We start from the raw sequence: 20,928 nt of genomic DNA, 5'->3' as shown, positions 1-20,928 counted from the left end.
ACTCGCGAGCCCCCCTGTCATTATTTTACTTGAGACAAGGGTTTCCCTGAAGGACCCATCATATCCCACCGTGGAAACAAAGGGAGATCTTCCGGTAGGATTCAACGGGATATCGAATCCACGGTGTCGGAGAGGGCGGCCAAGATAATAATGGCCATAATATAGGCAGGTAGGCAGGCAGGCTAACAGCCTAAGCAGCAGAGCAGAATGTTCAGCTGGCAGGGGCTGGATAGTATCATAGAAGGAGGACGCCAGAATTCCTTTTCTCTCCCACAAGTTCGCTGCCATTATACCGCCCCGCGAGAACCCGGGTTATTGGCGCTTTACGTTCCTGGGCCGAGCACCAATACCCTGGAAAGTCATCCGCTACCTATGCAAACGCCCTAGACGCACTCTCGATTTGGATCTTAGTCCGTGATCGTGGCTGGCTCAAATGAGATTGGATCCCCTCTAAGCTCGAGTGTCTTATCCAGCCACGAAAGACGGTCCAGATACCAACAAAACACATTTCTTTGTTGTTTCATGAATTTTGCTGCCCTTAATAAGAAGCGACGAATTCTGAAATGTATTACACACCATCTTGGACTCCTTATTCCTGCATAAATATTTCCACTCCTGCTTTGTAAATGGCGCGTTTCGAGAACCGAAGGCTGGCGGCCCCTTCAAAGAGGGAAAAAGAAAGAGAGAAGAAAAAATACATCATTATCTGACATCGTAGAAGAAAGGACTGCCAGAGGGGGACTGAAAAAGCAAACAAAAATATGCTCTTTGTCATATTGACCGGCCTTTGAGGCAGCCCCTAGAGCCATCATGTCTGAAAATTATTGGAGTAGAGGCCTTTGCGGTGCTCAGTGAGCGACAGGTCACTATGGCATACGTTGAAGACACGTCATGATTGGTCAATATACGGAGTATCAACAAGCTTGGTCGAGGCCCATGAAAAACTGTTATCCCCGGAGAAGTGTACAGCAGTAAGATACTGGTACCAGGACACACTACCTAGACTACGTAGTGGGCGCTATTCAAGTTGGTTTGGGGTCTCGCTCTGCCTTCTTCCTCCATCCAGTCCCCACTCGACGACAAGAGCTTGCTTCATTAGCTTACTAGAGAATCTAACACCAGTGTCGCTATGCGATGATTCAGAGTCTGATAAGCTTGACCCCAGCAGCTAGGCTACCGACGGCGGATTGCGTCGGTTGCTTGGACTGGTGAACTGCTGCTAGGTTATTAAAGACATGGCATATCCATGGCTGCCTCTCAGAAGAGATCTTTGCTCTTTGCCAGACTTGCTTTTTCAGTACAGGCGGATTCCTGAGCTTTCTGCTTGATATCAGCGTTCGAATTGACCACGGCCGGCCTCACTGCAAGCCTCCCCCAGAAACAGCCCAGCACCTACAGTACAGGGCTAAGCGCTAAGGTAGCCTGGGAATCCTAGAAAGGAATAGCAAAGACCGCCAGGACTCGCCGGCCACGTGTTGAATGGATCCGCTTCTGGCCTTATTCGACCAGACGAGAAACAACATGACCCCTGTTCGCCGTTCAAGAGCCCATTTCGGGACCTATGCTGACCAGTCTCGTCGTTGGCATGCATGTATGGATGTAGTAGCTCGTAGCTCGATTCATCCATGATCCTGGAGCTCTGCATGTTCGACAGTGATTCCGGTTCAATATACCCTTACTGTTCATGACTCTGGCCATGACACAAGCGTATGAATACCTAGGTACAGCTGTGTTATTTGCCCGGCATCAAGGAAAACTTTAGCACATTGATAGGTGAACAATTCCTCATCAAAACAACACGTTTTTGACTTTCCTTGACGGCATAGCTGACATCGAAGCATCGATCATTGTGTCATCGAAGTTGTAGCCATTGAAAGTGCAGAGCTAGACCACCAGTTTGCGATTAGTAGGCCGACCTCTTCTTAAATTGCACCGGGCAGCCGAAGCTCATCAGTGAGAAGCCTGCAACTTAGTATGTAAGTTAAGTCACTGGCAGTTCTCATGACAAGGTTCAGCACCCGTCATGCAAAGAGGTTTGAAGATTCTCCAATAGACCACCGGTTTACCGAGACGATGGGACATGGGGATTAAGTTGAAGTTAGACCCAAGCCCCAGTGACAGGGGCATCGGATCTGAACCTTCGCTTGCTTGTTGTATGAGTAGGCCACGAGTGCTCCAATCGTTAACGTGGTAGATTTGCCACGGCCTAGAGCTTTCCAGAGGACTGGTAACTCTCGCTAGGACCTCTAGCAATCCAACCCTGCCTCTGTTCGGCCGCCCAATACCCAATCCTCGTTGAACCTGTCCATCGATTCTGCGGTGCCGAATGCTGTAATATAACATGCCGTACTGAAGGATCATCAGTAGATCATGATTGCATCAGGAGTCGATCCGCACCCTAGATACATATATGTATTCGGTGGGCTCAACACCTCAACTTTCCCCTCTAAAAGCTTAGTTTAGTCCAACTGTTCAGTTTCGAGGACCTCCTGAGAAGGGGTTTTTTTCTTCCTTCAGGGGCAGAGCTCGGTCATGATCCATTCTCTAGCCGTGCTCAACGGGCATGGAGTGACTTGTTGGTACTTAGCGTAAGGTAGGTCTTCCAAGCCAGCCTCCGCCCCGTCTGCGCTAAGCCTTGGTTTCTGCGGGCCTCCTGAGAGGCGCTAGCACGCTGACCAATCGCAACTCTGCACTCCGCAGCAGATTCTGAGACATTGTCTCTGATGAGGCAGCCGTTATGCTTGCTCAACGCTCAAGGCGGACGCCTGATAAGCACTTTCAGATAAAGCATCAAAACGGCGACGAACTAGCCCTGTTATTAGTGCTCCTGGGTAGATGTTTAAATCGTACGTTTTTCTCACTCGAAACATCGCCTGTATTCCTGCACCCCTTGAAGTCGTAGGAAGATATGTGCGGGCCGCGGATCTAGTGCCCGGACGTGGTAAGCGAAGGCAATCTCTGATAATTCTGAATCTCTGGTAAACAGCGACCCCGAAAATGCTCGGATCTGCTTCTGACCAGGACCTCTTACAAGGGTAACCTCGTGTCAGGCTGCCAGCGGTCTTGTCTGAAGGATGACCAGGGATTCATGCAGCCTGTGGTCGGAAATGCATGCATATCGACAAGGACACTATACTCGATTCAGTACGTGACGTCCTCAGTATCTAAGTGCCGAAGACAAATTGGGCTTCAGACTGTAATCGCAGGTCGAATGGGAACAGTGTCCCGCGGGTGTTTGTGTGTACTCAGCTGGGAAAGGATTGTATCGTAGCAACCACCACGGCTTTCTGTTTTGGCTCGATTGTGCTTAACTACTGAGCAAGGTCGCTACTTATTTAGGCCGTTGTTGACGACAACAATCAGACATGCAGTTTTATGACGGTTCAGAGCCGCAAAGTCGAAGTGACCCGTCCAAAAGTGATCGACAAGATCGGCCCCTGCCAGTATCGGGACGGCTTCTTCCCGACAGCAAAGACCATGTAGTCACTTTCAGATCGCTTCTGGAATCCCAGGCCCTTGACTTTTCATGTTGGAGATTCCCCGGTGTCCTCACTTCATCGGAAATCACCGCAAAGTGTGTAGAATCTGCCATGGTTTCCAAAGCACTCTGAACACCTGACGTTAATGCACAATATATCGTAGTGCATGTACAGGTTCTGGAGTACATCGTATCCGAGATCCTGGTTTTCTGTCAAGTAACCCCCGCACTGAAGAGCTAATCATTTCCTAGACCAGTATCTGGGGGCATAATGGTGCACATCTTATGTAGATCATCCGCCAGGAAAATGCCTGCAACATGCACAAAGCATATCAAGAAAGATTTTGATCCTCGTTCGCAAGCAAAGAGCCTCCGCTGAAGCAATTCGCGGTCTGCGGTGAATCTCGAAGAAGACAACAGCAAGAAAGAAAGTGACGCGGTCTCCCACAAGCCGCTCAGGCGGGTGCAGGTACATACATACGAGTTTGCTTATTAGTGAGTCGAGACCGTTCTCTTCGGCTTTGCCGTGAACTTCATTCTGGCTCAACCCCACCCCGTCGTACCTGAGAAGTGGAGGTGCTGTGATGTTGAAAATGAGTGTGCGACCCACTGCACCGATACAGTGACCAAAGACCTGAGAATATCAGTTTGGCATGCTGATAATAAACAACAAAATCTGTCTCTCAATTTCAACTCACTCACGTGCGGTGCTCGAAATGATCAGCACTCTCAGTACTGAAAACTTCTGTAGATAGCAACCTGGTTATGGAAGGACTCCGCTGTTTGGTTGTGATAAATAACTTTTTGGCCCTGTATCAAGCATTCGTAGTCGGGTCCGTGTAACTTTCATATTGGTGCATTTTCGTCAATGGGAAGCACAATGACGGTGCTACTGTGCTGCGATGCTACACTCAAATTCGTTGCTTCGATATATCATTTCCTAGGATAGGCACCGTGCGCTCAGCGTTGAAACCCTGCCAGTTTTGGAAAGCTTGGTTTGTTTCCATCCCTGAGCAGTTGCGTTTCCGGTGACCCGCCTCTGGCGAGACTTACAGCTGGCCTGAATTGTCGCTTATCCATGCCGTTGATTCGTAAACTCTGGCTGGTGACCCCATCGTGGGCTAGGATCGACTCGCTGGCGACTACATACATGTCACAACCATGGCTGGACAGGTTCTTGAAGCTTGAGAGTCGCATCCTCCTGGCCTCTCAAGACCGTTGACAGACACATCCCCAATCTCTTTGTAGTGCCCTGGCGTCACCTTCCTGCAGGTGCGCAATTTGCGGCCGGGCCCGCTAATGGCCAACCGCTCACGCTCCCTCGCTCCCTCGCACCCTTTTCACATTTTCACCGGTCGTGGCGTGCCTTGTAGCGCTGAGCGAACTTCACTTGGCTTGATGACATGTTTGATATCAGAAGGCAAAGATAGACCAAACAGTGCCTGTATGACAAAGTCGGAACAGTCGCATCTGAGCCAGATGTTCCTTGTAGACTGGAACTCGTCACAAAGACACAGTGTTCTCCTGAGATTGAGAATGCAGAGAGCCGACTGAACCACCTTGCTGGGAACCAGAGCGCACTACAGACGTAGTGTTCAAGCCGCTTACACAACTTCACGCAATCCCTCGTCTTGCTGTCGATCGTACCACGCCTCTTGGGGACACACTAAGTTGCAGTACCCGATATAGACAGAAGGGGTTGTACGCGAGGGATGCCAACGGCGAGGAAGGATGTTCGGTTGTAGCACCACTCAGAGCTGTCATTTGTTTCGACTATGCAAATGCGCAGAAGAGGATTTACATGGATGTGAGAATTGGCAAGCTGAATAGCCAAGGTTACATTCGCCATACTATATATGCACTCGACGTTGTTCAGCTCTGCAAAGCGATGGCAAAGATGAATATCCAGACCGAGTCGGGACTTTCCTACCTGCAGTTCCTTGTGCAGGGGTGGTACGTGGATTGTTGAAGTATCATCTAAGTCGTTCGCCGTCAAATGGTTCAGTCTGATTTGGGGAAACTTTTTGACTCGGCGACTTGGATGGTCACGACCTGCTTGGTGTGAACAACCTCAATGGCAAACTAACAAACAAGGCTGCAGGATCGCAAATTCTCTCCGCAGGGCTTGTTGGCAATTGTCGATTTGGTGTGATGTGATAATGTGGTTGCACAGCTAATAAATGAGCTTATTATGCCGTCCGCCACCAGCGGATGTGACAAAGACAACGTCGTACAAGCTGGACACTCAATCTGCCATTTGATCTTTGTGTGCCATGATGAAAGACAAGAGGTGATGAATATGTGGACTTCAGATGGACCAATGTGAATTGAGAAAGCCCTTGTATACCGAGCAGAGAAGCAAGCGCCAAAAAGGCAGGCCACAGTCACTTCCATTGGAGTTAGGAGGTAGGTAGGTTAGTAGGTAGATATTGACCTACCTGCCTTAGTACCTTTTGGATACTTTTGAGTAATCACGGAGAAGGTGGCCGTGAAGTGGCAAGCTGGAAGCTAGAAATGGAAAGCATAATCTGTTTTAGGATAACGTCTTTCCCTCACAAGCCCGAGTAGGGTACGGCGTAAAAGGTAAGTCTTTCGGGGTATACCTACCTGCCTCATCTCACCTCCCAGCTCTTCGGGACTGCATGAAAGAAAGCCCAGGCCAATGGCAGAGGTCTGTTGACAGGGCATGATTGGCTGGGGACTGACGACTTCAACAACAGCACGCTGTAAGCGCTGGGCCGGCGGTCCTCGTACAGGGGGACTTAGGTACGATCTACTTGCCTCTTCACGATACCTTCCGGCCCAATCTAAGACTTCTGGACTTCTCGGGCCCGGAGCTTATTTGACTACGCCGACTCAATTCGCTTAATTCACAGTTCAACTCATGCATGAATGGCCTCACGGAGCGATTGCGTGTTATCGCCGACAATTGGCATTTCTGAGGAAGCCAGGCCGAACACCAAGCATCTGCACCCAAGCATCACAAATGCATCAGAGAAATGGACATAATCTTGATCTGACTGAATATCGGCCCTTATTCTGGCAAGGTCATCTTTTGTTTAGACTTCTGGGCAATGCTAGTACGATACGAGATTGTGCGTCTCACAGAGTCAATCACCACCTAACATGGATGAGCAACGGTGAAAGGCAATGTCAACGACAACGAAAACACCAACAGTTGGCCGAATGAGACAAGGTCAAGGCACAGAAACTGGAGCGTCGCCTCCCTGGGACCCGGCCCTACCAACTTGCATCAACCCCTCGAGCTAAGTGCGAGATCCAGCGTGGACTCCACTGTGGCAGCTCTTGCATCTTCTTTAGGCGTAGGTCCACAACAGCTATTCCCTTTCACAGTCAAGACAGGCGAACGCAGGACCCGCTGACCCAATCCCGCCAGAACGGTGACTTCAAGCCCTCCGAGGGATGCTTCGGAGGGATAACAGAGCTGTGGATCAACGAGCGTGGACAAGGCGCCGCCACGACGGCAGCACAGACCGGCGCGGAGCGCTCCCTCGTTTGCGGTGCCCACTGCAGCATGGAGGTGCCCACAAGGGCCCCCGGCGCACGCCTAAAACAAAACTCTCGCGTAGCCTTGTCGTTGGGAAGGGTGGACAGGGGTTGAATGCAGGGATGAGGTCGGTGGGCGAGCCTCCAGCTCTTGGGCCCGCAGCCCGGAACCTGAGCCCAAAGTTGCTCTAGGTACCTGGCCAGAGCACAGCAACCTAGGCTCTGGTGCTGATTCTTCGCGTGTGTGCCTGGAGCCCCTGCTCTACCCATGACAAGACATCTCGCCGCGATGTGATCTCCTCCCCCGGCCATGTTGGGATCCAGGGGTCTGATTGCTTCTTTTCGACTCCAGCTCCCTCGGGTGAGAACCCACACGCCATCTTGCAGACAGTTTACCATGACGGGCCAAAATGACTGCCGGTGTTTTCAAGGGCCCCTCAAGCTGTGTACAACGTGAAGAGGTCGTTCCCTTCTTTTACCCTCGCACACCCCTCCAAATCTCCATCATTGCTTTCCCTTCCGACTAAGAACCTCCTTCGTCTACTTCATCCTTAAGAGGTCAGTTTGACTGACCTTTGTCTCACCATTGCGGTACTCTTCTCGCTTGCCTGGATTGCCTTGCCTTAACAACGGTTCTTCAAAAGACGACTTGTTCCGCCACCTAACGCAACTTGATCACCCACGACCTCCTCACTCTCTTTTCTTCTATTTGATATTGCCTAGCCAGTCTGACCAAGTCACTCTTTACTTGTAATCGACAAGAAATCGATCTGCCATTCGTTCATACGCTTAAGATATCAAGCTTTACAGAACCTGACCCTGACTTACACGCGGGTCTGCATTCTTCATTCCAATCATTACCGCCAACTCGCCTGTTACATTCCTGAATAAAAGCCAGTGATGGAGAACATGGGTTCATACCACCACCAACCGCAGTGGTCTGGCTGGGGCTACCAGAGCGCTGCCCACCAATACCCCAGATACTCTCAACAACTACCAAGTTATGCGGCTTACCTCCCTGAATCAATGGAACTTTACAATGCTCACCAGGGACATCTCCTACATCATCACCAAATGTCTAGAACAACTGAGACAAAGCCTCGACTCTCTAAAGAGGAGGTCGAGATCCTTGAGGCCGAGTTTCAGAAGAACCACAAGCCCAACAGCACTACCAAGAAGGCACTGGCTGAGTCTATGAGAGTAGACAATGCCCGTATTAATGTCGGTGTTGAATTTTGAGAAACCTGTATCGAAATTACTAACAAACTCGCAGAACTGGTTCCAAAACCGACGAGCAAGGGAGAAGAAGGAGAAGAACATCCGCGAGTACGCGGCGAAACAGAAAATGGACAAAGACACAACTTCCAATGACTCTGGTGTCCACTCAGACGACGACCATCTCTCTGATCGGGTTGTTTCCAGCGCTCCATTCCCAGCCCCTCGCCCTCTCGAAATCCGGTCGACAGACGTATCAAGTCCTGAGCATGAAAGCGAGAATGATGCTAGCCACTCCGATTTTGGTGTCGGCTCATCCCCAAATCTATCTTCTCAGCCTACACCAGAGCCTGTATCCGTATCTCTCAACGCATCTCTGCCCTCTTACAGTCAGAATCCTCAGTTGATTGTGCCAAACGAGGATGATGAGCCTACCCCTTCATTACCCCAGCAGTGCTTCCCTCGCCTGTCCACATCCCCTATTCAGGAGCAATATGTTTACTCCAGCAACAGCCTTGCTGTGGACCACACTAGTCAGCCCTCTATGGGTCTGAAGCCCTCCCCTTCGATGGATATTGCATCTCGTCGAAACAGGCGCCCACCTCAACTTGCCATCAATGCCTCGCGCAGTTACTCAGCAAGTGGTCCTAGAACTGGATTCGACATGGGAAGAAGGGCAGACGCTGGCCACTCAATGCGTCGTGTTGCTTCCGCGACTGGCGTTGGCCGTATCAGCAAACCCTGTGGTGGCCCGAGAAGCCCCTATTTTGAAAGAAACCCCGAGGCTCTCATGCAGCTTAACCGCTCCCCTAACTTCCAGACTGCTGCAACAATCGCACCACCCACCCCTAACACACCTGTCGTAGCAAACCAGCAAGGCTTGTGCGAGGCCACTCCGGCTAGCTCAGTAGCATACGAAGAGAAGTACCCAATGGATCTTGCCGTTCACGACCCAACTCTGCGTACTCCACCCACTACACCAGGTGTCATGGATCAACTGTACAGCAACGAGTCTGTATATCAGGTCGCCGTGGCGGATGAACCTCTGGTGACACCAGGACTGGCGCCATACCCCAGTGAGTTCGAGGTTCCTGGTACCTCAAGCCAAGTGCCCAACTATGTTTCACAGGGGTGCTCTAGCCAGCCCCAGACCCCTTCTTATGGTGCCCCAATGGGGCCTACCTACTTTGGCTTTGCTGGTGGCAACGCTGAGTACAATTGGTCCGACGACGCCTCATTATCGTCACATTCATCGCCTGGACAAAGTCAGCAGGGCGTCAATTTTATGAACATGACGCCCTCCAGCTTCACATACTCGGACAAGTAAATGTCCAAACATGGCCCAGAAACGGGTCGTGACACACCGCTATCAGCACCAACGGCCTCTTGCAACTTGTACATAACAGCGATTTCTTTTCTATTTCATCAAGGGCATTGTACAGTATAGACACAATGTCTTCACAGCAGCAGAAAATTGACGATTGTCAAAGCTAGTAACCATTGTTTGTTTCTCTTTTGTTCCTGTCTTTTCGGTATTTTATGAATGGATACAATGGCATCATACCCTAATGTAATGGGAGGACGGCACTGGCTGGCGCTCAGGCATGTACACAGGGAGCGGAGTTTATTATGATCACGGAGGATCAGCTACCACGGAAATGGCGCGAGATCTTGGCCAGGAGAATACCATTCATTGAAGGTACCACATTGGAAAACCTCTGTGCCATGACCGCTGGAAGAGTTGGCAGCACATGGAGAAGCACTTAGGAAAACGCAGAAATATACTTGAATCTACAATTCAATCAAACTCATCTCTACGTCGCATGAGTGACTTTGTTCAAAATAAGATAGTATGTTGCAGACACTTGGTAGTTATGGAGTGGCAAGACCTCCATGGGGTAGATGCAGTCCTGCGATGACTGGCCACAGGTATGAGGATGTTCATAAAACTGAACTTGAAGTAGCGAATACCAAACTCGTTTACGGAGAGCCCATAGACGGAGAAAGCGCAGCGCACACCCCTGACGATGTTATGCTGTTTTTAGACCCCAAGGTCGTGAACCTAAAAGCGTTATGGTGGTGTCCCACATCCCTGTCCTGTAAAGTGGTGGGTTCCCAAAGCAGTAACATATCGAGTTCTAGTTGGATGGCGCTATCCAGAAACCTTGTTCTTGACTCAAACGAACGATGAAAATGCCTTTGGCTCTCCAGTTCCTGTTTCTGGTCACATTAGCCCAAACCCGAGAACCGGGTCTCAGCCCGGACGGGCCAGTCCGAACGAAAGCCCCGGGCCGCCGAAATCTGGACTTATGACGGAAGAGCCCAACCAATCAGATGACCCTCTCTGAGATCCAGATTAAATTCTTGTGCCCATGACGGCCCCGCACCACGCGGTACCTTCAGCCATGTCTGCTGCGAGGGAAAGGGTTGGCGCGGGGGATCGACACTGCAAATGCTGAGTTTGTGCAACGGGATCGATTAAGTAGACACACAGCCAAGCCAATTGAGTATGAGGTGGTAGAAATATGGGGCATGTATCTTGAATTCAAATCACTTCTTTCGTCTGATAGCCTCAACATGGGCCTTGTACTACTCGCAACATCCTCAAGGTAAAAAGAAGAAGAAACTTGCCGTGAATCCTCCACGGACTAGTCAGTCATGACAGAAGACGCGTATAGTGCCTTGCTAAAAGCAGTTGGTCAACCCAAAGCACGAAAGATAAACGGCACAGTTGGGGTGGCTATCAAACGTCTGCTCGCTTACAAGATTACAGTTTGGAGGCTTGCCGGTTTTCGAGGAAAGTCAAAAAGGATCTCCGTGGCATCGAATGCAGCCCAACTGGGCTAACGTAAGGGACAACGACCTTGAGAAATGTTTGCCTCCTGTTCCTTGCAGTAACGCGTGGGGTGATCAATGGCCAACCATGTTCGAGAACAAAGAGCCGTGGCCATAGAGTATCGGCTAAGTAAGATTCAAAGAGTCGAACGTGACTCTGCAGCCACTAGGAACTGGCAAAGTTGACGTTTACGAGCCTGGCAGGCCTGGATTAGCAAAAATCTCTTGCGCTGGTGATTGCTCAGAGCTGAATAAGTGTCCGTTCGTTGTTGTCCAACATCACATGCGCTATCATGTAAGAGTCTTGGCATTCATCCTGTAGACGTCAGCTTCCGCCAAGTCACGGACGAGACACTTCGTATATACAAGATAACTTCTACTTGCATACGAGTTTGTAGTAATGGAAGATCATCAGAGAACCGCTATAGCCGGGGTATCTTCAACGGCAACGACGTGCCCTGAGATTGATATCGTAGCTGGGTGTGTCTTGTTTCATCCTCAGGAAAAAAATCCTTGGTCCAAAGATTATGACTTCAGACAAGGCTTATTAGTACGGATACCTGCTGGGTATCCTCAACTCAAGCAACATAAGGCACTTAGCTGTTAAAATATTTGCTGTAGCAGAGGGTTGAATACGTATCAAATTGACCGCAAATCGATGAGTACCTTGATGTCTATGATCTGGATGACAATAGTATCCAGATTGGTTCATGATGTCGTCCTTCAGATCGGTAACAATTCATGGCGTGACAACACATTTTAAATACATTCCAAGAAAGAACATGACTTTGCACCAACGGTGATTATATCCAATAGAGAAGAGAACGGACAATTTGGATACCATATTAATCACTATTCATGGATAATTAAGAATAGCAAATTGATGTATACCTATTCTACAGACCATTCACTCTGAGAATGAGGTGCTGAGGTGCTGTCAGTTCTGTAGCGTGTTTAGAGGTTATTCCAGGTAGCCTGTCCACTAAAATCAAGACGCGACGCGACGGGACCTCCCTATCAAATACGTCACATCCAATCCAATACACCTAGGTACCTTTACCTAAGTTAGAGGCATCTGGAGCTCCCGTGCACGCACCCCATTAAAACCACTTTAGCACATAAAATGCATGCTACTTGAGTACTTCATATCATAACAACAACCGTTTTTTGCAGCTTTGCAGCTATATCCTAGATTCAATTCTTTTTGTAATTGTATTCGAATATTCTCAGATGGATCCCGCCGCATGATACTTCTTCCGTTTCAATGTCCTCTTCTGCCGTTGCTGGCATAGACGCGACGCGTCCAGCGCGGTCAAGGATTTTGACACCAAGCTCTGAAGGGAGCTCAAATCACAAAGATGAGCTGCGTTCTCCCGAGGGACACAAGAGGAAGAGGGCCGACTCAGTAGCCATGGACCATCTTTTGAAGCCGTCGATTGCTATCAAGGTTTGCGAATACGACTCCGGCACTGTTGAATGCTTCAGCTAATTCGTGATCATCATGTAGCCTCATCCTCCGAAACTCAATGTCCAGCCTCGCATCCTCTATCCATTAATGGTCCTTCCCCGCGAACGTCTACCTCTCTCCTATATAGATTTTCACGCTACTAATGTTGATCTCGCTTCGTATCGATTCTTCGAGTCTCATATCAAGATCCTTGACTTGGAGAGTCGGATGGGCTCTGGCCCCGTGGTACTTCTAGCCAGAAAGGAAGCAAGTCGTGCTGTATACGCTCTTGAGCGACAACCCAATGGAGTATATGTTGTATGCAGGCTAGGACCCTGGGCAGACTTGGAGGCTCTAGCAGACGACGCATCTGCTGTCTGTCGAGAACGCTTATGCCCAACTGCTAGAACCGAGTCTCAAAGCCAATACGGGCCCTCCGTAATCACCACCCCGCACATTCATAGCGAAGAAAAAATCAAACGAGCGGCCATCGAAGCTATTCAAACCCTTGTCCGCAAAAGGCCCAGGTCGCAGTCTGTTTCGACATTGGCCGAGTCTGTGAAAACAGAAGCAGCCCCGGAAGCTGCTACAACCACAGATTCCAAACTCCCATCGCCAACCTTCAGATCAGAAGAACTGGCACGACCCCTAGGCGAGCAGCAGGCCCAGTCATCACGCCCAACAACTGCAATTTCAACCTCTGGTATAATCGAGGAGCCTTCCCAGCAGCTGACTACGGAAAGCTTATTCGAAACCTTAAGAACCCAGTATTTCGAGACGCTGTACAAGTCCATGGTGAGACCTTTGAGCTTGGCTTTCGCTACCATAGCTAATCAACACAGGGATCGCTCGCATATTTTGCCAAAGGACCACTCTCTCGTGCTCGTTCTGCTTTCCATCTCGACCTTGAAGCTAATCTAGATATTGAGGATCTCATCGACTTCTTGAAAGGATTCGTTCTGACCACTGTCCAAATCGACAAAAAGTATCGTGAGACTGTTCCAGCTCTCATAGCCCAGATGAAAACTGTGGTGGATAGTTCTGACGAAGGCCCGAAAAGAAAGCGCCGAGCCAAGAAGATGAAGATCGGAAAGGATGGGCTCTATCCACATGAAGAAGCTCATATCAGAAAGTGGTGGGCCACCAACAAACCTGAACTGAAAGAGGACGAGACCAACGTTCCCACTCAACAAATTCGATCACTTACCTCTATGCTTCGCACGAGAGAAACTCAGCTTCAGATGATAATCATATTGGAGATCCTGGCATTGACTCCGCTGAAATTCGCAGACGGTGCGGAAAATAGCCAGCTCCCCCTATTACCTGGTGCTGCTGAATCTCAGGGTGACGCGGTGGTTCCGTCGGCCAAGAAGCGGAGCAAACATAATCTTCCTGTTCTTGTAGATGTCCACGCTGATCGATTGACCATCTGGCAATCTACTGCTTCCGACGAGCAGCTGCTTTTAGAAGATTCCCAAATCACTCAAGCACCGGACGGTCAATCTCAGCAGAAGGCGTCATCGGAGCCTCTGAAAGACTTTTGTGTGGACATCGTTGTGCCATTGTAAGCCTCATGTTTCCCTGTCATCTCCCGATAACGACTGACTATCTTCGGTAGCTTCTCCCATAGGCTCCCAGAGCTGTGCGACTCGATCAACCGTAAATTGGGGGGGCCTGTCATTGTGAAACCTACAAGGCCAAAGGTTCTAAAACGACCATCAAGCAAGCGTTCACCTAAACCAGGAGCCGTTGCCAAACGCTCCTTATCAGGTCAGCCTACAAGGACGTTGCAAAGAGCCCTTTCGACTGAGCAGCAGTCGCGGCGAAGTGTTTCCAGAGGTCCCAGTAATATGATTGCGCTCATGCGCTCTGCAACATCCACTTCTCTGCCAGGAATCAAGCGAGAAGCTAGCGATCCATCTCTGGTTAAGTCGGCCCTGAACGCTGAGCTCGATCTAATGAATAGGAAGAGTGGGCCATTATCTCGGAGCAGCAGTGTATCCAACCTGCAAAACGCAAAATCTAACAAAAAGGCTCAAGTCGAAGCAGAGCTAAAGGAGGCTATATCTTCTTTGAGGAAACCTAACCGCGAAGTTGTCGGCAAGGCATTGGCTGAAGCGGCTGAGCGGCGAGCAACAGTGGGCTCTTCGGCCAAGAGTATGTATTTGAGTGGCAAACCTTGCGAGTATTTCTGGCTAACATTAATTCTCAGAAGTGAGAAAGCCAGGCAGAAGCTCTCTAGGCGCATCCGTTGTGAAGGCAACGCCAGCAAATACACGCTTTAGAGATGTATTTGCAAAACCACAGGTGGCAGATACACCCATTATGAGCACTGAAGATGTCATTCCTCCTTCAAGCCTTCCCTCTATTGTTCCCTCTACTGGTCTCCGAGGAGCACAGCGGGGTGGCTTCCGCCAGAGTCCAACTCCTGACATTGAGAGGATCGGCAGTACGCCTACAAAGGCCGGATCGAGTTTCATTCGTCGGCCTAAGAATGATGAAGACGTTTTGCCATTCCCGCCTTCTTCGCCTTCTCTAGAACGACGAACTATATCCGCTGCCGACCTGTTCAACCAGAGTGGAGTCACGAATCGAAAAAGAAAGGTCAGTTTCACTTTTGCTCGTGATGACGAGCTTTTGGCAACGCCCGTAAAGGGTATGAAAACAAAAAACATAGATATGGAGAATCAGGCGGCTGAGCCCATACCTGCTAAGTCGGTGTCAATATATGAGAAACTAGGATGGGATGACGACCTAGATGACCTGTTATGAGTTACTTGTCGGAACATATAGCGGTGTTTTTATGAGGGACATGCATCATTGCAGCAGGAGTTTCAGCATCGTTAGAAGGCGTTGGGAACATTATAAGAAATACTGTTTCGGCAATGATATTAGACATACGACACACGATACAGGTAATATGATAGCTCAATATGAACAAATTTGGCTTGAATGCAAAGACCTTTATGCCGCTGCTGACTCTACCAACATAGTTGGTAAATCTCTGATATCGACATGTTCCTGTGACCCTAGATCAACAACTCGCATGGCCTCGAGGCCTACAACGCCTTCTTGTAGCGCGAGAAATTGAAGCTCGACTACGTGACAAGCTCCCGGGGCAAGAGGACCGACACGGGTATCAGCACTTAAGCAAACAACATCAGTTGACTCGATGGATGAGTTCTTCTGTAATGCGTGTAGTACGTTTTCGTCAGTGACCGCATCGGCAACGTCTTTTTCGCCATTTCGTCGACCACCTACTGAGGGAGGCCGTGTCATACGAACTTCGCCTCGCCGGCGCTTGGGAATAGCAACAAGGGCAAGTTTGCGAGGAGGTGCAGAACTCTTTTCTGTAGCACGGTTTACAATATAGACTGTCCAAGAAAAGACCTGGCCCGGGTAGACAGGTTCAGAGGGACCGGTGAAGGTCATGGTTATGCCAAGTTCTGTAATGGAGGCGTCCGTGTTTGATGTGGCAGCCTCGAGAGTGGGTAGGGCGTCTGGGCGAATGATAGATGGCGATACCAGGGGATTTACTGCTTGGCCTGTGATAGAAAGTTGCGATGGTCTATGGGCGCGGACAATGCCAGTTCCAGCAGTTGCCGATCCATAGCCAGGATTGACTGGGAGAGTAAAGTCAAGCTGCGTAGACCATGACATGTTCATACTGGGCGTGCAGCGGCCCGGTATGACCTGAGCAGTAGCAGAGATTTTAATGTCCAGTTCCCGCATGGGGTTTTTGACTGTAACGTCGTGCTGACGGGGAGCTATGCGATAGAGGAACGTAATATGATCGTGAGAAACGCAGGTAAGAGGTAGCTGCATGCCCGCGTCATTGTTGAGGTTTTCCACAGTGGCGTCGAGAATTGAAAGTTCGATTTGATCTAATGATACCTCGCATTCGAAATGAGATGTAAAGTCAACTTCGAGCAGTGCGATCACGGCTGAGCTGGTCGGTGCTGTAGTCGGTCTTGAAAACCGGATTCTCGTGTGGACGACAGGAAAGATCTTGTGCTGGACCTGAGGCAGAGCTCGTATATGCTTCGTGACATCTTGTGACCGCGTAACCGGTGTAACTCTTGATACTCGCAGCGCAGACAACCGAGGCTTCACTCCGCCGAGTGCAGCATCACTTCCGAAAGACTCGAGTAGGTTAAAACCAGAGGGCACACCGCTCTGAAGATAGCCACTCCCCTTTCCAATGAGGTCAGTTGAAACCTCGGGTTTCATGCTCGCAGATGCCGTGAAGATGATGGCTGGTGCCGAGATTCGCGTACGAGGTCGACTCAAAAAGACGGGTAACTTCCATACAGCAAAAACACTTTGGTTTAGGTTGCCATCATCACCACTTTCTTCACTATCCTCACTCTCTTCTTCTTCCTCTTCCTCATCCCCCCCGTCGACGATAATGAAAGGGTCATCAATATCTGGGACTGTACCTGAGAAGATGGTATCTGCTGTAGGGTTCTCCTTGCCATGGGTTTTGCTGTTGACGATCTGGGCTTCGACTGATATAACTAGCCGATTGAGGTGTGTGCGGAGTGATGCTTCATCTTTCCAGGGACTTCTGAGAAGTAAAAGAACATTTACGGTCTCGTCTGGGGATTGTTAGCAACACAGTGACGAAAGAGAATGCGTGTTGCTCACCGAAGAATAATGTATCCCTGCGTTTGATTGAATCAAGTATTGACTTCCCAGGCTCAACATCCTTAAAAGTTGCTTCCAGATCTAAATCCGTATTCTCCGGTATAAGATACGACAAGTGTGACTGCTCAGCAAACTCAGTCGTGGGGTCGGTAATAAATAGGCTTCTTTTGAGCTGAGTGAGAGATTCAGGCTCATGTTGAGTCGCCTCTGTCGGTATAGACTCCCTGTCTGTGGTATTACCAGAGTCTGACATTTCAGTCAAAGAATCAAAATGAGCCTGTTATGAGGGAAACTGGAATCTGAGTACAATGGGGTCTTCCAAGTCGCGCGCTTGAAGGATCTCGTCTTTTTAACTATCATTGATTTGTTAGATTACCCGTGTAAGTCGGAATGCAGCTCATGCCCCTTAGCGACGTGGTCCCCCTCTGATAGAGGTTAATGCCTTAGGTAATCACGCACTTGGCTGTCGCGACGGGAAATGGTCTGTGCGCAAAAAGTTAGTGCTACCAAAATCGACCTTTAACTCAACTGCCTCCGTGTTGGCTGACTATCCTTCTCACTGCATCGCCATCATTTTATCACGACCTGGAAACCCGCCACTACGTTGAAGCGGGCGATTTGTGTCGCGTACATAAGCTGCGCCAGGTGACAGTACTTTCAAGATGAACGGCTTCGGCTCTCCTTATGGCCAGCCTGTTACGGCTTGGCAGGAGCATCATACGCCCGATGGAAGAGCATACTATTACAATCCGACTACCAAAGCCACGCAATGGACGAAGCCCGAGGAAATGATGAGCTCAGCTGAGGTCGGTGTTCAGTGCCCATCATTGGTGTGTACAGTGTTGCTAACAAGCCACAGCGCGCTCTCGCAAACCAGCCATGGAAGGAATACACTGCGGAGGGAGGCCGAAAGTATTGGTATAATACTGAGACGAAACAGAGCTCCTGGGAGATGCCTGATGTTTACAAGACCGCCCTCGGCACAACAAGCAAGCCCGCGACCCCTGCTTCTGCAACCCCCTACACGCCTCCCGCCAGCGCAGGCGGCTATAACCAAGCACCATACGACCAATATCGCGATCAACGCGACACTTATCCCGAGTCTCGTCAGATCACGTATGGAAACGACCCCAAAGTCCAGGCTTTTGTACCCGCGACGAACGACCCCGAATACGCCACCACTGAAGAGGCTGAAGCTGCCTTTGCCAAGCTTCTTCGGCGAAGCGGAGTCCAGCCAGACTGGACCTGGGAACAGACCATTCGAGCAACTGCGCGAGACCCGCAGTTTCGTGCCATCAAGGATCCTAAGGATCGCAAGGCTGCTTTCGATAAGTATTGTCAGGATGTTGTTGTCCAGGACAAGGAGCGCGCCAAGGAAAGATTGGCCAAACTCCGCGCTGACTTCGAGACTATGCTGAAAAGGCACCCTGAGATCACCCATTACACCCGTTGGAAGACTGCACGTCCGATTATTGAAGGCGAGACCATCTTCCGTTCTACCAACAATGAGAGCGAGCGTCGGCAGCTTTTCGAAGAGTACATCATCAGCCTGAAAAAGGCACACGCTGAGCAGCAGACGACTCTTCGGAAGACCGCTATGGATGGCCTTATCGATTTGCTTCCCAAGCTGAACTTGGAGCCATACACTCGATGGGCCGATGCTCAAGGTATCATTTCATCTACCCCGCCTTTCCAGAATGACGAGAAGTACCAGGCTCTTACCAAGTTTGACATTTTGACTGCTTTCCAAAACCACATGAAGGCCCTGGAGCGCCGGTTCAACGACACAAAACAGGAGGAGAAGAACCGAAAGTTCAGAAAAGAACGCAAGGCTCGTGACGCTTTCAAGTCTCTCCTTACTGAACTTCGCCGCAATGGAAAAATTAATGCCGGAACCAAATGGAGTCAGGTCGTTCCTCTTATCGAGAATGACAATCGCTATACCGACGCCGTAGGCCAAAGTGGCTCGACCCCCCAAGAGCTTTTCTGGGATGTTATCGAAGAGGAGGAGCGTGGGCTGCGTGGACCGAGGAACGATGTCTTGGATGTTCTCGAGGTAAGTTGTTACTCCTAATGAAGCTTTCGTAATTGGTTAGTAACAAGTTGCAGGACAAGCGGTTTGATCTTACGCCTACGAGCGATTTTGAGGAGTTCCTCTCCACAATGAAGGATGATCGACGGACTGCTAACATTGAACCTGGTATTCTCAAGCTCATCTTCGATCGAGTAAGTTGACTTAACTGATTATTTTGAATTGTGTCTTGGTGCTGACAACTCACCAGCTTCGCGAAAAACGCTCGTCTAAGCGAGGAGACGACGATCGGCAGTCGGAACGGCAACAACGCAGGGCTACCGACGATTTACGTGCTTACATGAAGCGCATGGAGCCCCCTATCGCCTTGAGTGATACATATGACAAGGTACGATCTCGACTTTTGAAATCAGACGAGTTCCAGGCCGTTGCATCCGAAGATGCACGACGCAATGCTTTTGACAAGCACATTCGCCGGCTGCGAGAGAAGGAAGATGAAGCAGATCGAAACTACAGGCGACGTGACCGTATGTCTAGCGAACGAGACATGCATCGCCGTGAGCGGGAACGATCTAGAGGTGAGCGATCTCATCGTAGTGGTGGACGTGGTTCTCGACGAAGTCGCAGTCCGGAGCCCGATGCCTACGAAGCGGACCGACGCAAGGCTATCGCTGAGCGGGAGCGTAATCACCGAAAATCCACCATGGCCGAGGGTCTTCTGGGAGCAGATAGAAGCCGTCTGTCACCACCACCTCGTCGTGAGCGAGAAAGAGATCGTGATCGCGAGCGGGAAAGAGATTACGATCGTCCTTCCCGCTCACGCCGCGATGATGACAGCTACTACGACCGCGAAAGAAGAGATCGAGAAGATGAACGCGAGAGACTGTATCGCCGTCGTACCGACCGCGGATCACACGACGAACTTAACTATGGGGATGAACGTCCATCCGGCTCTCGACGTCGTCGTCCAGACGATGAAGACGAATACACTCGTCGTGATTCGCGCGATGCTAAGGTACGAATATAAGATCACCCTCAACTGCACTGGAGAAAGCATAGCTGATAACTTGAACCAGAGAACTAAGAGGGAACGGTCTCGAGAGCGTACACCGCCTCGTGCTGAAGAACGTCCTCGTAAGAAAACCCCTCCACCTGCAACCAAGGATGTTCACTCCGGCAGCGAAGAGGGCGAGATTGAGGAGGATTAGAAACTGGAACTGTATATCGAAAGCTATGGTTAAAGCGTTTGGCTGCACTCTTTCTCAGTACGTACTGGCATTGTCAAATCCCCTGACAAGGTCCGTCCGGCGAGATGACACATGAGTACAGGCTTGCGGCCCCTTGTCGCCACGGCGGCCCAGTACCACAACGGTGGAGACATGGCGAGTACATTGCTTCCAGAAGCAGTCTTTTGACCAGTATGTGTCTTTCCCGCTTCTTATATTAGTCTAGGTTTATTGCTTGTGAATTTGTTGAGATAGTAGTCAACCCTCCAGATGGGCGTGTACAAGGTTCAGAAATAGTAAGAATTGTTGACCTCGTTTTAATGTTTTAATTCATCGCTTTTGCTATACGATCCAATATCTGTGTAATTGAAACTATTTCAAGACTAACTAACGGCCGTTCCCATTATGTCAATTGTTTCCCGCGAGGTGGGAAACCGTAGACGGCAGAGATCTTAATACATCAATTGTCCCTCAATCTACGAAGCAAGCCATTTGCCGTTGACGGAGAAGTTTTCGAGAATTCCAAACACCTCGAGTACCC

General features: G+C 49.9%; 5 protein-coding genes across 5 annotated transcripts; 3 read left to right on the top strand and 2 right to left on the bottom strand.

Moving 5' to 3' along the window:
• Window positions 1-6,930: 6,930 nt before the first annotated feature.
• On the bottom strand, window positions 6,931-7,365 carry FPRO_04510 (uncharacterized protein; the record flags this gene model as incomplete). Its single annotated transcript, XM_031230028.1, has 2 exons — window positions 6,931-7,173; window positions 7,252-7,365. The coding sequence occupies 2 exons, from the start codon at window positions 7,363-7,365 to the stop codon at window positions 6,931-6,933; spliced, it is 357 nt and encodes a 118-aa protein (XP_031080206.1).
• A 529-nt stretch (window positions 7,366-7,894) lies between these two features.
• Window positions 7,895-9,527, top strand: FPRO_04509 (uncharacterized protein; the record flags this gene model as incomplete). Its single annotated transcript, XM_031230026.1, has 2 exons — window positions 7,895-8,206; window positions 8,259-9,527. 2 exons carry the CDS (start codon window positions 7,895-7,897, stop codon window positions 9,525-9,527), a joined length of 1,581 nt encoding a protein of 526 aa, XP_031080205.1.
• Window positions 9,528-12,299: 2,772 nt separating this feature from the next.
• FPRO_04508 (uncharacterized protein) lies at window positions 12,300-15,254 on the top strand (the record flags this gene model as incomplete). Its single annotated transcript, XM_031230025.1, has 5 exons — window positions 12,300-12,482; window positions 12,543-13,277; window positions 13,325-14,046; window positions 14,101-14,639; window positions 14,695-15,254. 5 exons carry the CDS (start codon window positions 12,300-12,302, stop codon window positions 15,252-15,254), a joined length of 2,739 nt encoding a protein of 912 aa, XP_031080204.1.
• Window positions 15,255-15,446: 192 nt separating this feature from the next.
• FPRO_04507 (uncharacterized protein) lies at window positions 15,447-17,382 on the bottom strand (the record flags this gene model as incomplete). The annotated part of the gene is made up of 2 exons (XM_031230024.1): window positions 15,447-17,080; window positions 17,130-17,382. 2 exons carry the CDS (start codon window positions 17,380-17,382, stop codon window positions 15,447-15,449), a joined length of 1,887 nt encoding a protein of 628 aa, XP_031080203.1.
• A 409-nt stretch (window positions 17,383-17,791) lies between these two features.
• FPRO_04506 (uncharacterized protein) lies at window positions 17,792-20,369 on the top strand (the record flags this gene model as incomplete). Its single annotated transcript, XM_031230023.1, has 5 exons — window positions 17,792-17,935; window positions 17,989-19,185; window positions 19,239-19,355; window positions 19,412-20,176; window positions 20,238-20,369. The coding sequence occupies 5 exons, from the start codon at window positions 17,792-17,794 to the stop codon at window positions 20,367-20,369; spliced, it is 2,355 nt and encodes a 784-aa protein (XP_031080202.1).
• Between the last annotated feature and the right edge of the window lie 559 nt (window positions 20,370-20,928).

This window comes from Fusarium proliferatum (assembly GCF_900067095.1).
Source record: "Fusarium proliferatum ET1 genome assembly, contig: FPRO_scaffold004, whole genome shotgun sequence".
In the NCBI taxonomy this organism is placed as follows: Eukaryota; Fungi; Ascomycota; class Sordariomycetes; order Hypocreales; family Nectriaceae; genus Fusarium; species Fusarium proliferatum.
The sequence above is the reverse complement of the archived record's forward strand: the minus strand, read 5'-3'. Positions and strand labels throughout refer to the sequence as shown.